Genomic DNA, 13,291 nt, shown 5'->3' with positions numbered 1-13,291 from the left:
CAGTCTCGTCGCGCCGCTTCGCTCTCAGTTCTGCCCTTTCAATGAGGCATCCGCGACACTGGTCTAGCAGGGAACGCCGCCCGCACAGCCAACCACTAGGTCCCGCATCCAGCGTCATCCCAAACTGCACCTCGGGCGCTGTCCAGGCCCGCCTCGTCACCAAGGTTTAGGGCTCCCGTCGTACAAAGGCACCTCACCATGTCAATACTACAAACGCCCCGCCGTACAAACACCAGGCCCTCGCTGGCAAGACCGGGCATCAACACCGCTTCCACTCCTGTCCTCAGGCCCTCCAACAAGACCACCTTCGATCGCAAAGCCTCCTTGAATGCGCTAGCCGTCCCTCCTCTGCGCTCCCCAGACATGTCTGGCCCTGCCAACCTCGGAGGGGACGGCCAGCCCCTGACCGTCGGTGACATTGTCGACGTGCCCGGCCAAATGCACGGCACCGTCAAGTTCATCGGCGCTGTCAAAGCCAAGAACGGAACCTTTGTGGGAGTCGAGCTCTCCAAGGAATTCGCTAGTCGCGGCAAGAACGACGGCAACGTTGATGGGTAAGTTCTAGTTGAGAGCTAACTGCTGTCAGCGCGCTCGCTAACATGATCAGCACCTATTATTTCAACACATCAATTCCCGGCGCTGGCATCTTCTTGCCGCTCCATCGAGCGTCGAAACGCGCCTCGGGCACCTTGAACAATGATCATCTTCCTCCCACACCTTTGACGCCTGGCTTTGGGGCCTCTGAGCGAGACGGACCAGATGGCTCGCCCAAGACTCCTGGCAAGAAGTTCTCCCAGTCTGTAGGTCCTGGCCGCGGCTCTCCAGGCAAAACGAAGAGGCCATCATTGCCACGTCCCGAGTCTCCATACAAGAACAAGCCAAATCTGGCGCCAACAGCAGGGAGGAAGTCGTCAATGCCTCGCCCTGGAGGATTCTCGCAGAGCGTTGGTGGCGCGCCACCTCGGTTCTCTCCCAGCCCGGGTCCGCAGAGGACGGCCAAGGGCGGTCTGCATTCGGCTAGAAAAACTCCCTCACGGGCGGGCTCCAGGGCCACGAATGGCCACGATGAAGATGCCGAAACCGAGTCCGTGGTGACGTCTATGAGCGAAGTCAGCAGATTCGCGTCAAACAACCCGACCGAGCAAGAAGTCATCAGGCTCCAAAAGTCTCTTGAGGAGAGGGACAAACAGCTCAAAGAGCAAGCATCCAGCCTCGCAGAAATGGAATCGGCTTTGCAGGAGATTCAGAGCATGCTTCCAGCAGACATGCCACCTCCGATTCCCGAGTACGAAGACGCGGATGCCCAGCGCCTGCGAATGTTGCTTCGTGAGAAGAACGAAAAGATTGGCGTGCTTACCGCAGAGTTTGACATGCATCGCGCCGACTTCCGCAGCACAATCGATACTTTGGAAATGGCCTCATCCGAAACGGTCCGCGTCTACGAGCATCGAATTGAAGAACTCATGGCAGAATTGAACGAACTCCATGAGCGCAGCGAGGATGTGGACAGTGTTGCAGAACAACTCAAGCAGCTGGAGGAGCTTGTCCAAGAGCTGGAAGAAGGTTTAGAGGACGCAAGACGAGGGGAAGCTGAGGCTCGTGCCGAAGTCGAATTCCTGCGAGGCGAGGTTGAGCGGGGACGTAGTGAACTGCGGCGCGAAAGGGAAAAGGCGGCCGCGGCATTGAAGGGTGCCCAAGCGATGGATTCCTCTCGTGAAGTCGAGCAACGTGACGACGAAATCCGAGGTCTCAAGGCCATTATTCACTCACTGAGCTCGGGTGGCGATCTCGCAAGCCCTGGTCTTGAGAAGCGCTCATCTGTCCAGAACGAAGCCGGAATGACAGAGCTTCGTGGCCAGCTTGAGCGTGCTGAACGCGAGAAGGAGGAACTTCGCGGCCTCATTGAGCGCAAATCTTTCCGCGAGGAGGAATTGGAGCGCGAGCTGGAACGTATGCGTACCCAGAGCGCCCTGACAGGCGAGCCCCCTCGCGTCAGCCTCATCAGCCAGGAGAATTCTACACCGAGGGGCTCCGAAAGCACTGTGGTCAGTTGGCGCAGCCAACAACGCAATAAACCGCAGCAGCAGCATCTGCAGCCCGGCTCACACGGCAGCCACAACCAAAGTAGCACGCCGCGCTCGCAGCGTACCAACGCTGAGTCCATGGATGGCGAAGACCTTCCCGAGTCCTCCGAAGGTGGCGCGAGTGAACTATTTTGCGAGATTTGCGAGACTCCGGGCCATGACATCCTCAGCTGTCACAACGAGACTGCAGGTGATCTTGGGCATTCCTCTCCCTCGGCCAACCATCAGAACCGCCCGCGCAGCAACCAGCACCACAATGAGCTGCACCTGACAGCGTCACGGGAATCTGGCGAGGAAATGTCAAACTCCATTCGTGGCCTCAACATCTCCAAGACCAACTCTCCCAAACCGCCGGCCAGTCCCGCCCACGCACCCTCTCCTGGACCTGCTCCCGAGGCCTCACTACCTAATCCATACTCAACGGATCTGGTTGCAGGCAGCGACCAGAAGGCACCAGACCCAGGCAAGTGGTGTGCATTGTGCGAGCGTGATGGGCACGACGCCACCGCTTGTCCGTTTGAAGACATGCTTTAGCACGGCATCGTCTCGAACGACGGGAAGAGTGCGGCGTCGAACGATGTTGTCTCACGCCAATCATCACTCAAGAAGGGGACAGTCGGGCGAGTGAAAAGACTTGCAAGATTTGCAAGAGGGCGATGAGCAATCACAGCATCTTTACAACAACGAGCAAACAATGGTATTGCTCGTGGGTTATGGGCGTCGGTCAGTTTTTGTTTGCGCGCGTACCTTATACCCGTATTCCTAGTCTCTGATTTTGATCCTTTCTCCCTTCGTTTGCGTGTCGCGGTAAGAGTTGATTGTTTTCTGCTTGCTTGATTTGATTGCTAGAAGATCGTTCGACTGATTTGCGCAGGCTAGGTGTATTTGTGTCTCGTGAAGCAGGTATAGCATGGGCTTTGTTTCTATGGGGATGGTCCATTTTCCTTCTTGGGAAGGGGCATTTGGACTGGAGCGTTCTTGCCGTCCGTCTTCGCGCCATGCCGCGCCATTAATTCGCGCCCTCTTAATACGGTCATTGTACATGGGAATCGCCAAGGTACAGAGGCGCTTTGATATGGAGGCGCATGTCTTCTTCGTTCCTACTGCCATGGATGCTGTTGGCTTCTTTCTTGCCTTCTTCTCGTCGATGGCACTACTGCTAGCTTACGTGCTAGCACCTGTTCCACATTTTCAAGGTGTCTGCTCTGGATTTACGTGTTAGAGTAGGCTTTGAGCATTAGTGGTGTAGGAAGTTATGCGTTTTTTGACTTATTCTTGTCTTTTGCGCGTGCGAAGTTGGTTGCAGCCAATGTGATGCTTTTTGGGAAGGGGCTTGGAGCCATCAAGTGGCACACAGAACGTTCGAGCTTCTTGCATCTTTTCCATGCACGCACGTCTTGAATTGCCAGCCTCGCTGTGTGCCGCGCGACTTTGGCGCCAGACCTGTGAGTTAACATCTCTTTCGTCACGCACTGCGCAACAAATCCCGACACGCCGAAGTTGCATGACTTGGGGGAAAGTTTCGCAAAGGCAACATGTAGCCATCCCCTGATATCACACCACGGATACTTCAGCTTCCGGGCTACCGCGCAGACGACTTAGCATCTTTTGCTTGACCGCGGACAAAAAAGAAGGTAAGGCAAGACAGCCGCAACTAAGCAAATTTCAACAACCTGCGACAGCAAGTCGACACCATCGCGTGTTTTCAACTACCAACGCGTTGGAGACGCGTAATTCAGCGCTCCCAACGACGTGATTCCATAAATGCAGGGATGAGGCGCCGTTGCGTCATCCACTTTTCTCTGCAGACGTCGCTCGAAAAACGCCCACGAGCCCTACCACAAATCGGCCCTTTGAGCCGCACTGGTCAGCCGCGAACCTCAGCATCGTAACTGCAAAGAAAAGAGCATGGATGAACGGCTACGAGTCGGGCGAAAGTCTCGCGCTCACGAATCCGTCTTCCAGCAGATGTTCGAGTTGGCGTCACCAATCAAGTGCTTGATTCTGTGCTGAACACAATCTTCCGCTTAGGGCTTATCAACCGAGTGATTTGAAAGATTGACGAACCCACAGAGGATGACGATGAACAGCTGGAAAATACGGCGTCTTATCAGGTGCTCGCACCGGACGGCATCTCCACTATTTATCTCGGGACCCTTGAGGCATTCAAGTGGGCACGCGAGCCGTGACGGCGTAAGATTATTTTTACTCATCCACCGACGCTTCCCGTTCAAGCGTGCGCGCTTCTTTGCTCTCAAACACCTCTTGCTCTTCCTCTCCATCGGCCGCCTCCGCCCGCCGCCAGCTGCTTCCCCAGCCAGCCTCCTGTCCCATGGCCCATTCCGACTCGCCCGTCGACGACGCGGTGCCCACAAAGGAAGCGGAAGCGAAAGACATGGCAGCCGACCATGACGTCGAGAACGGCGCGGACCACCACGTGCAGCAGCACCAGCAGCGCGAGGCGTCTGCGCTCAAGGCGCTGGACCTGGTGAAAGAGCACGACCAACACCACCCGCGATTTTGGTCCACGTGGAAGCGCTGGGTCATCATCAGTGTCTACTGTCTGCTGCAGGTGTTTGTCACATTGACCACGACCTCATACGTCTCGGCGGAGACAGCGATTCAGGAGGATTTTGGCGGGAGCACCCAGGTCGCAACGCTCGGCCAGTCCATGTTTATTGTCGGCAACGCAGTTGGGCCGGCCTTTCTGGGACCGCTGTCGTAAGCAAATGCGGGCGTAGAAGTGAAAGACGCACACTAAACTGAGCCTCATCTTCTAGTGACATCGGAGGACGCAAATGGGTCTACGTCGTGTCCATTGCCATTTATGCGCTGCTGAACATTGTAAGTCTAAGCGCGTAGTGAACGAGGATCATTCATGCTGCCTTGGCGCTGGCTGACTCGAGATGGGGGGATCAAGGCCACCGCATTGGCGCGCAACCTGCCCATGCTCATCGTCTTCCAATTCCTCTGCGGCGCGGCGGGTAGCACCGCCCTTTCCAACGTCGCGGGAACCATTGCGGACCTCTTCGCCGATGCCGACAACGCGGCTCAGGCGATGGGCCTCTTTGTGGCCTCTGCGAACATCGGCGCCTCCCTTGGCTCTCCTGTGGGCGAATGGCTGTCCTTTTACAATCCCGGTTCGTGGAGATGGATCTTCTGGATCAAGTAGGCCGTCCCCACTCGGTGGATTCCAAACCACAGCCCCGGATCTGGGGTTGTGGGGTAGCAGAGAAAGTGGAAGAATTGGCTGACCCATCTCCACAGCGTCATCATTGGCGGTGGGTTTTCTGCGCTGATGACTTTGATCCCCGAAACTCTCCCCCGCGTCGTCATTGCGAGAGCGGCCAAGCGCGGCGAAGCCGTGGACCCTGATGAAGTCGCAATTGCCGAAACGAAAGTAAACGTATTCCAGGAAATCCGATTCGTCTTCACCATGGCCATCCGGATCATGGCACTCGAGCCAATTGTCACGTTCCTTGCCGTCTACAACGGTTTCGCCTACGGCCTCCTCTTCCTTTACCTCGACGGCGTCTTCGATGTCTTTGTCGACAACAACGGACTGAGCTACATCGGCGCAGACCTGACCTACCTCAACTTCGTCGTCGGTGTCTCCATCATGTTTTGCTTCTTGCCAGTGCAGACTTGGTTCTACACGCGCGACCGTGAACGCAATGGAGGCAAGGGCCGTCCCGAAGCCCGATTTCTGACGAGCTTGGTCTGCGTCTGGGGATTCCCGATTTCCTTGTTTTGGTTCGCGTTCACCAGTGATGGCAATACCAGCTACTGGTCTCCCATCATTGCTGGCGCCTTGCTTGGTTTCGCCGATCCGCTGCTCTATCTCGGGATGCTCAACTACATCGCTGGTAAGCGAATTTCTTTTCTCCCAGGGGCACGCAAAGTGTACTGATCTTCTACTTTTTCCCAGATGCATACCCAAATGTGGCCGCTTCCGCGATTGCAGCCTTCTTGATTCCGTCCTTCACGCTGGCCGCGGCGTTTGCGCATCTTGGAATCATCATGTTCGACAACCTCGGTACGACATGGGCAATGGCCTGTCTTGCCTTTATTTCTCTTGGGATCGTTGCACTGGTTTACCTGCTGTACTTTTTCGGTCCGTGGTTGAGGAAGAGGAGTAAGCTGGCGAAGGGCTTTTAAGCCTGGATTTTGAGTGTCTTCAAGAGATGGAATAATACGAGAGAGCTGATAGATTAGAGTGGAGTGCATGAGAAGGAGTCAAGGTATTGCCAAGCAAAGCGAGAGATACCCCTTTTTCCTTACATGTTGGTCGGTCTTAGCATAGAAGAAAACTTTCAAAAGCAAGGATAAAGACTTGCCTCAGTCGAAGTACAGTACTGGGAGCTCTCAACACCCTTTTCAGCAGACGCGCCTGACGACTCGGGACATCAAATTCGCGCCGGGTAATGCACCGAGCTCAGAGCCGCGCGACTGTTCGTATTGACAAAGAGTCTACCATAATGTTGTCGGATCATGCTTCTTGTCAAGCTTTGAGTCGCGCGCCATGATTGGCGCATTCGAATTATACTCTTCGCTTATGGTCGCTGGCCGTGGTCGAGGTCGGAAATAGGGCGGGGATTAGTGGTGCCACAACTCCACAGAATGCGGGGAGGACAAAGCGGGCACCTCGGTTCTCCACACCGCTGGGCGGTGCCACAAGGGCAATGCAACCAGCAGTCGAAGCAAACACTTTTGACACTGGGCCGAGGAGTGACCCTGTCGGAAGACCGTCGGTTAAGCGCTGCAGGCACTCCGTCAGAGACTCCGCATTTTCTAAACCATCCAGCTTATATCTGGTGAAAGATCTTTTTTGATCGTTGCCTTGTTCGTCTCCTGAATGAGATTCCCCACCACCACCACCACCACCACCACCCGATAAGAGACGCACAACTAAACAAAAACGACACCAGGCTTACACGTGAGACATGGCGCCCAAGAAGAACTCGCAGCCATGCTACGTCCTCGGCGTGGGCATGACCAAGTTCATCAAGCCGCGCGGCAAGGTCGACTACAACGAGCTGGGCTTCGAGGCCGGTGTCAAGGCGCTGCTGGACGCTCAAATCAACTACGATGACGTCGAGCAAGGCAAGTGAACGACAGAATTCACTACCAAAACAGCGAGAAAGGGGTCCCGACTGACCGACGGCCGTGAACACCAGGCTTCGCATGCTACTGCTACGGCGACAGCACGTGCGGACAGCGCGTGTTCTACCAACTGGGCATGACGGGGATCCCAATCTACAACGTCAACAACAACTGCAGCACGGGGTCGACGGGGCTGTACGCGGGCAAGACGATGGTCGCCAGCGGCGCCTCCGACTGCGTCATGGTGATTGGCTTTGAAAAAAGTAGGAAACCCTATCCTTCCACTGCGCCTCGGTGTCAGTCGCTGATTGTCCATCAGTGTTCCCGGGCAGCCTGCAGACCTTTTTCCAGGACCGCACCAACCCTACGGCCACCACCAACTTGGTGCTTCAGCAGACTCGCGGCGTCACGAATGCGCCAGGTGCTGCGCAGCTGTTTGGTAATGCGGGGAGGGAGTACATGGAGAAGTACGTCTCGATGACCTACCCCTGAACAGCAACCCCTTGCCGCGCCTTCTCCACACAGTGGGTGACGAAAGAAATTCAACCAAGGCTCAACTTCACGTCATCGCACACTTAGACGCAAGCGCTTGGAGGCTCCTTGTGACTATCCACAATAGGGAGAATTCTCTCTATGTTGAATGCATCAAGCGCTTGAACACTCCATATCTCTACGTGTCCTGACTTGGTAATAGAGATTCTTGGATTAACAATTTCTTTCGTCACCCACTGTGTCCAACTTCTGTCGACCGACATCCAACATCCATCGACTAACACCTTTGCAGATATGGCGCCACCGCCGCCGACTTTGCCGAAATCGCGCGCATCAACCACGCGCACTCGGCCGCAAACCCGTACTCGCAGTTCCAAGACGTCTACACGCTGGACCAAATCCTCAAGTCGCCGACCATCCACGCGCCGCTCACCAAGCTCCAGTGCTGCCCAACATCCGACGGCGCCGCCGCCGCCGTGCTCGTGTCGGAGGACTTCCTCGCCGCGCGCCCGCACCTGCGCGCCCACGCCGTGCGCATCGCCGGGCAAGCGCTGGCGACGGACTCGCCGCGTCTGTTCAACCAATCCGCCATCGAGCTGGTGGGCTACGGCATGGGGGCCAACGCGGCGGCGGCGGCGCTCGCCGAGGCGGGCACCAGCATCGAGCGGGTCAAGGTGTGCGAGCTGCACGACTGCTTCAGCGCCAACGAGATGGTGACGCTGGACGCGCTGGGGCTGTCGGGGGGCGAGGGCAAAGCGCACGAGATGGTCCGCAAGGGCGACATTACGCACGGCGGCCGCGTGCTCGTCAACCCCAGCGGCGGCCTCATCTCAAAGGGGCACCCCCTGGGCGCGACGGGTCTGGCCCAGTGCGCCGAGCTCGTCTGGCAGCTGCGCGGCTGGGCCAACAACCGCCTCGCCCCCGTCGCGCCCGGCGACGTCGCCCTCCAGCACAACCTCGGCCTCGGCGGCGCGGCCGTCGTCTCCGTCTACGTGCGCCCCGATGGCAAGGCCAACGCCCAAGTCGCGGATGACGAGGTTGCGAAGCTCACCGGCTTGGGGTACAATCCGGCGACCCAGGCCAAGGGCTTCACTCGCGAGCAGGTCGATCGCGTCAGGAGCAAGAAGGCGAGGAGCGAGTGGGCGCTGCAGGACACATTGGACAAGGTTGAGAGCCGGTTCTGATGACTAGAAAAGGCGACAATATTCCATCGTTTGATCACCTGCTGATGTTTACAAGGCAACATGTACTGTTTATTTCTCGACTATTTCGCTTGCTGTGAGCTTGCTGGCACAGAAACCCAAGAAGTTGACAGGGAGCAGTCGACCTGCAGTCGAGTTCTGCGTGAAGTGATGTCAAAGCTACCCCTGACTGCAAACCTAATGCACCCCTGTCATCGACCCCTGCTTCCTCCCGCTCCCACCCCACCACCACCCAGCCTCCCCTCAAAACTATACCTAGGTACCTCGCATCCTCGATAGTTCACTCCTACCAAATCCTGGAAAAGCGAGTAATAAACCCAGCGGCATTTTTATCGGTACAGAATTCGCGCGAATGTCATGGCGTAGGTTCTCAGATATTCGTCTCAATTTCGACTGCTGCTACTACTACGACTGCCACTGCCCTCCTGTCTGGTTTCGAAACGCAAAGAGAGCACGTCCCTCCCCCTACTTGCTACGGGAGAAGTGACCGCGCGCTTGTATCTTCTGTCAGCTCAATTTTTTGCTTCCCTCCTCATCAGCTCCACTCCATAGCACCCCTTCTTCAGAATCCGAAATGGGGTGTCGAAAAAACAAAACCACAGAAAACCACAGAAAACAGACAGGGTAGTACGCGTGCGAGGGGGGGAAATCATTTCAAAACAATCAAACCCAACTTGCTTTGCTAGAGTCGGAAACATAGAGAACGCCTGGTGCAGCCCAGGCTGGCTCGCCCATTTTACACCGTGTACCGAGGGAATAGCAGACAGAGAATGAAGACGAACAGGGTAAACGGACAGGACACGCCGGTCCGCCGATCGCCGACCCCAGCGGCAGGGGAGCAGACGGGGCGGCGGGAAGCTGGGATAAGTACAGACACAGCGAGCGCCCGCGATGCGATGCAGCGACGATCGCGGCGAGCGCTCTAGTAAAACAGCAAACACGGCAAACGAAACAAGACAAAGGAAATTTGAGAGAGGACGGGGTGGTTGGTTGGGTGGTTGGGACATGAGGGAGGGACATTGTGAGAGAGAGAAAAGGGGGAGGTTGGGGGACTAAGGAGAAAAGGAACCGGGTATACAATGCCGCTAAAGAAGAAACTCAAAATGAAGACGCTGAAGAAAGCTGAACTTGAAACCTCCCGAAATATGTCCCGTGTGGACGGAGACAATAACATTACAGAAGATTAAGTTGGTGAGAGGGTGAAGCAAAATGTGATTGCGTGCGTGGTATCAAAGGATTGCGTTGGAAGCGACTGAAAATTGAAATAAACGGGTTGGCGTTTGCGAGAGTAGGTTGAAAAGCAGCCTGATGATTGAAAACCGCGTTGAGCGTCCTGGTGAAGGTCCAGGGTCCAGAGGCGAGTCATGTCAGATCAACTTCATCGTTGCCTGTATACCAGCGACGACGGCAAGCCGCCTCCGCCAGCGTCTGCAGATGGGTCTGTTTCGCTCAGTGCCACCTCGGTAGCACTTGCGCTGCTGACAGGTCCTGACTTTCGCTCATTGGCACTCGACCACCGTCGACTGCGAGTGTGCTGGTGTTGAGAAGTTGAACCTGACACGCCGCCATCCTCGGTCCACGTTGCCTCCGTTGTCTCGCTGTGGTCCAAGTGTGTTTCCGAGGAGCTGTTACGCATCAGGGCACCAAAGGCCGTGGTCTGTGAGAACACGATTGGCCCCCAAATGCGCCAATGTAGGACAGCAATGTGAGTAGTGCGGCGGGCAAGGTCGTCGAGGTATTCCGAAGAAAGAGCGATTGTTTCGTCATCAGGGACCAAGCCACTGCCGATGCCACTCCCGTTCGGGCAGCGTTGTTGTTCTTGGCTAGGGGGTGACGTTGCAGTTGGGCTCAGGACCGGCGAGCCCGAAGGCTTGGAGTTGATGAGCGAATTGAAAATGTCAATAGAAGACGAGTTGGCAACGGCGTCGGTGTTGCGAATGACCCGTGCCGTGAGGGCCTCGCGCATGCCCCCAGCTTGTTCGTGGAATACCATGCCAAACTCGGGGCGAATGAGATGGCGTAAGCGCGAGGTGGTGGCTTCGACGAGGTCGGGGTCATAGCTGGAGCTGGACCCGTACAGTGACAGGGCATGCCGGACCAGCTCAATGGCAACGTTGTCAATGTTTACCAACCAATGCTGATTGCTGTTTGTCCCAGCAACTTCGTTTGCCACCACAATGGCGGAAATGGCCTCTCGGAGTGTCTGGAGGTTTTCTGTTGGGGCGGTTGCTGTGTAGCCTATCCTCCTGAGCAGGGACTTGTATGTCTCTGTGCAAGCCCCCAAGTACACCTGGTCGCGAAATTCTGCCCGAAGAACTCGTAGGCGATCGAAGTCGAGGTAGAGCGTCTCGGGAAAAGACCCTTGACTGTCCGAAGAGGTCAGTAACGACAGCAACCCTCTAACAATGACCCGGAGGCCGCGATCCTTGGCTCTGCGATCGGTTGCTATGCTGCGGCAGGTAATGGCGTGTTGGGCAAACCAGCACTGGCTGCGCTGGACCAGGATCCGTCGTCGAGCAATGCGATCCAAGTGGTACTTTTGCTCGAAATTGACCGTGTCCTCGATGAGTAAGGCGCGCAAATGCCGAATTTGGTGGTTGGCGACGTCCTGCTCGGCTCCCGAATTAGCTTTGGCGCCATTCTGACGTGTCAAGCAGGGACAATATCAGAAACATTGTTGATCAACAACTCACCAGTTTCATTGCTTCCAGGATACCCAAGAGTTCCCGAAGACCGTTGACCAAGGATCTGCCTGAGCCAACGCGCGACCCCAGGTCAATCTGCTCCACCATCTTGTCCACCCACTCGTCTCTCACAGGAGCGCAGTGAGCTTTGAGAAGGTGCGAGAGCCACTTGGCCAGACTGACCAGATCACACACGCCCTTTTCGATCTGCTGCATGAGCATCTTGGTGTCCAACTGCTCATCCACTCTTGATTGATCTTGCTCCGGAACCAAGCTCTTGATGATTTCCCGTAGAGCATCGAACATGTGAGGAATCCGCCTCTGGGCAATCTTGACCGTCCGCGCCCATGATACGTCCTCGCGTGTCGAGTGAGAAGTGCTGTGGAATAGAAAGGTGTAGAGATCCAGTTCCGCAGCCAGGGCGCCCCAGTATTCTTCGGCTGTCTTGAGCTTGAACTTGCCCTTGGAGCCGTCAAAATTTGGTCGAAAGTGCAGCTCCCTGTCAAAATTCACGTCGTGCCGAAGCTTCGGATTGTTGATGATGGCGCCAATGTCGAGCTCGCTTAGGGAGTGCTTGGTGATGGGTGGATATAAGCTAGCCTGAGCAAAGCTCTGCGCCAACCTCGTCCCTTTGGAGCCACCCGTCTGCTTTTCTATCCACTGGCACAGATCCGCCAGAATTTCCGCATCCGTAATGTGCTTCTTCCCCACTTCCAGTGCAATAGCCTTGCGTGCGTCGTCATCTTGCTCCTGGTCCAGGAATCCGTCGGAGTTGTCTTCTCGAAATTCCGAGCCGCTTCTTTTGCGGCGGACGCCCATGAGCTCCGGTCGACGATGATATTTCTCCCCAGTGCTGGCGGCGGCGGTTGGGGCGGCGGTGGTTGCGGTGGAAGGTTGCTTGACGACCTGACGTGCTGACCGATCCGGGGTTGCAGTCGAAACGGACGAGTAGCGGAGCGAGTTTTGATCCGTGGGCTCATAGCTAGAGCCCATGGAAGAGCCGCGACGAGACTTGTCCTGGGTTTGCGAAGCCATGTTTTGCTTCGAGCGGCCAGGCGTCGTTCCTTGGTTTTCTAGCTCTTTCCGGTCGACGGCTGTCATTCGCAAAATAGTTGGTTGGAAAGTTTACCAACAGGGTGGCAGAGAAATCAAGAGACAAGGACCAAACCCGGGGGAAAGAGGCCGAGTGGAAGGGAGGTGAAGAAGAGTGGTGGAATTAGCGAGGAGGTGGTAGTGGAGGTGGGGAGGACCAGGAAGGTAATATTGAAAGGCAAGCTATTAGTTGGATGGCTCGCACAGGTTTGGATGCAACAAAGGCCGTGGAAGGATGACTGAGACGGCGTCAGTTGGATGAGCGGATTTGGCAGTCGTCGGGTTTGTCGAGCACAAGAGTCGTGTGGGACTTGGGGGAAAAGGACGTGTCGGCGGGTCGGCAAGCTGCATGAACGCAGCAGGCAAACGGAGGCCGAGTCAGGGAGAAGGGGGAGGATAGGTGATACCTTCACATGGGGCGACGGGAGCTGAGAGACATTTGGTATAAAGCAGGCGTGGGACGAGGAGCTGTTTGCGGCTTGGTGCCGGGGGAGGGGAGCGAGGGCGGCGGAGGTTGCGGTGGGAGATGGCCAAAAGGAGAAGGGGAGGAAGTGGTGGAGGAAGAGGAGAGAGGAGAGGTCAGTAGAAGATACAATGAGTTGTTTTGCATCACAGTCGTGGCCAGAATAAGGCG

The 13,291-nt window shown here is 56.2% G+C and overlaps 5 protein-coding genes across 5 annotated transcripts; 3 read left to right on the top strand and 2 right to left on the bottom strand.

The window, feature by feature from the left end:
• Positions 1-363: 363 nt before the first annotated feature.
• BKA78DRAFT_329946 (uncharacterized protein) lies at positions 364-2,618 on the top strand (the record flags this gene model as incomplete). Its single annotated transcript, XM_066889719.1, has 2 exons — positions 364-554; positions 608-2,618. The coding sequence occupies 2 exons, from the start codon at positions 364-366 to the stop codon at positions 2,616-2,618; spliced, it is 2,202 nt and encodes a 733-aa protein (XP_066747874.1).
• Positions 2,619-2,732: 114 nt separating this feature from the next.
• BKA78DRAFT_79026 (uncharacterized protein) lies at positions 2,733-3,658 on the bottom strand. Its single transcript, XM_066893754.1, has 3 exons — positions 3,344-3,658; positions 3,253-3,289; positions 2,733-3,187 (listed from the first exon to the last, which is right to left on the bottom strand). The coding sequence occupies exons 1-3, from the start codon at positions 3,539-3,541 to the stop codon at positions 2,847-2,849; spliced, it is 576 nt and encodes a 191-aa protein (XP_066747873.1). The 5' UTR covers positions 3,542-3,658; the 3' UTR covers positions 2,733-2,846.
• Positions 3,659-4,479: 821 nt separating this feature from the next.
• BKA78DRAFT_246035 (vitamin b6 transporter bsu1) lies at positions 4,480-6,242 on the top strand (the record flags this gene model as incomplete). Its single annotated transcript, XM_066884176.1, has 5 exons — positions 4,480-4,805; positions 4,865-4,928; positions 5,005-5,252; positions 5,352-5,950; positions 6,013-6,242. The coding sequence occupies 5 exons, from the start codon at positions 4,480-4,482 to the stop codon at positions 6,240-6,242; spliced, it is 1,467 nt and encodes a 488-aa protein (XP_066747872.1).
• A 709-nt stretch (positions 6,243-6,951) lies between these two features.
• On the top strand, positions 6,952-9,041 carry BKA78DRAFT_278245 (thiolase-like protein). Its single transcript, XM_066885587.1, has 4 exons — positions 6,952-7,187; positions 7,262-7,450; positions 7,507-7,654; positions 7,972-9,041. Exons 1-4 carry the CDS (start codon positions 7,028-7,030, stop codon positions 8,861-8,863), a joined length of 1,389 nt encoding a protein of 462 aa, XP_066747871.1. The 5' UTR covers positions 6,952-7,027; the 3' UTR covers positions 8,864-9,041.
• A 1,218-nt stretch (positions 9,042-10,259) lies between these two features.
• BKA78DRAFT_247025 (T-complex protein 11-domain-containing protein) lies at positions 10,260-12,384 on the bottom strand (the record flags this gene model as incomplete). Its single annotated transcript, XM_066884270.1, has 2 exons — positions 10,260-11,489; positions 11,575-12,384. 2 exons carry the CDS (start codon positions 12,382-12,384, stop codon positions 10,260-10,262), a joined length of 2,040 nt encoding a protein of 679 aa, XP_066747870.1.
• Positions 12,385-13,291: the final 907 nt, after the last annotated feature.

Source organism: Phyllosticta capitalensis, assembly GCF_038381095.1.
Source record: "Phyllosticta capitalensis strain CBS 128856 chromosome Unknown BKA78scaffold_2, whole genome shotgun sequence".
Classification (NCBI taxonomy): domain Eukaryota; kingdom Fungi; phylum Ascomycota; class Dothideomycetes; order Botryosphaeriales; family Phyllostictaceae; genus Phyllosticta; species Phyllosticta capitalensis.
Note: the sequence above shows the minus strand (reverse complement) of the source record. Positions and strands in the feature narration are given on the sequence as shown.

What these genes read in the sequence shown, in the direction of transcription:
- BKA78DRAFT_79026 (XM_066893754.1), bottom strand. Translation starts at nt 3,541, where the DNA reads ATGTTAACTCACAGGTCTGGCGCCAAAGTCGCGCGGCACACAGCGAGG. An exon ending in ACAAGAATAAGTCAAAAAAC is followed by an intron (nt 3,290 to 3,343) that starts GCATAACTTCCT and finishes ACGTAAATCCAG; the next exon opens with AGCAGACACCTTGAAAATGT. An exon ending in TGTGGAACAGGTGCTAGCAC is followed by an intron (nt 3,188 to 3,252) that starts GTAAGCTAGCAG and finishes CATCCATGGCAG; the next exon opens with TAGGAACGAAGAAGACATGC.
- BKA78DRAFT_278245 (XM_066885587.1), top strand. Translation starts at nt 7,028, where the DNA reads ATGGCGCCCAAGAAGAACTCGCAGCCATGCTACGTCCTCGGCGTGGGC. An exon ending in CTACGATGACGTCGAGCAAG is followed by an intron (nt 7,188 to 7,261) that starts GCAAGTGAACGA and finishes CGTGAACACCAG; the next exon opens with GCTTCGCATGCTACTGCTAC. An exon ending in GGTGATTGGCTTTGAAAAAA is followed by an intron (nt 7,451 to 7,506) that starts GTAGGAAACCCT and finishes ATTGTCCATCAG; the next exon opens with TGTTCCCGGGCAGCCTGCAG.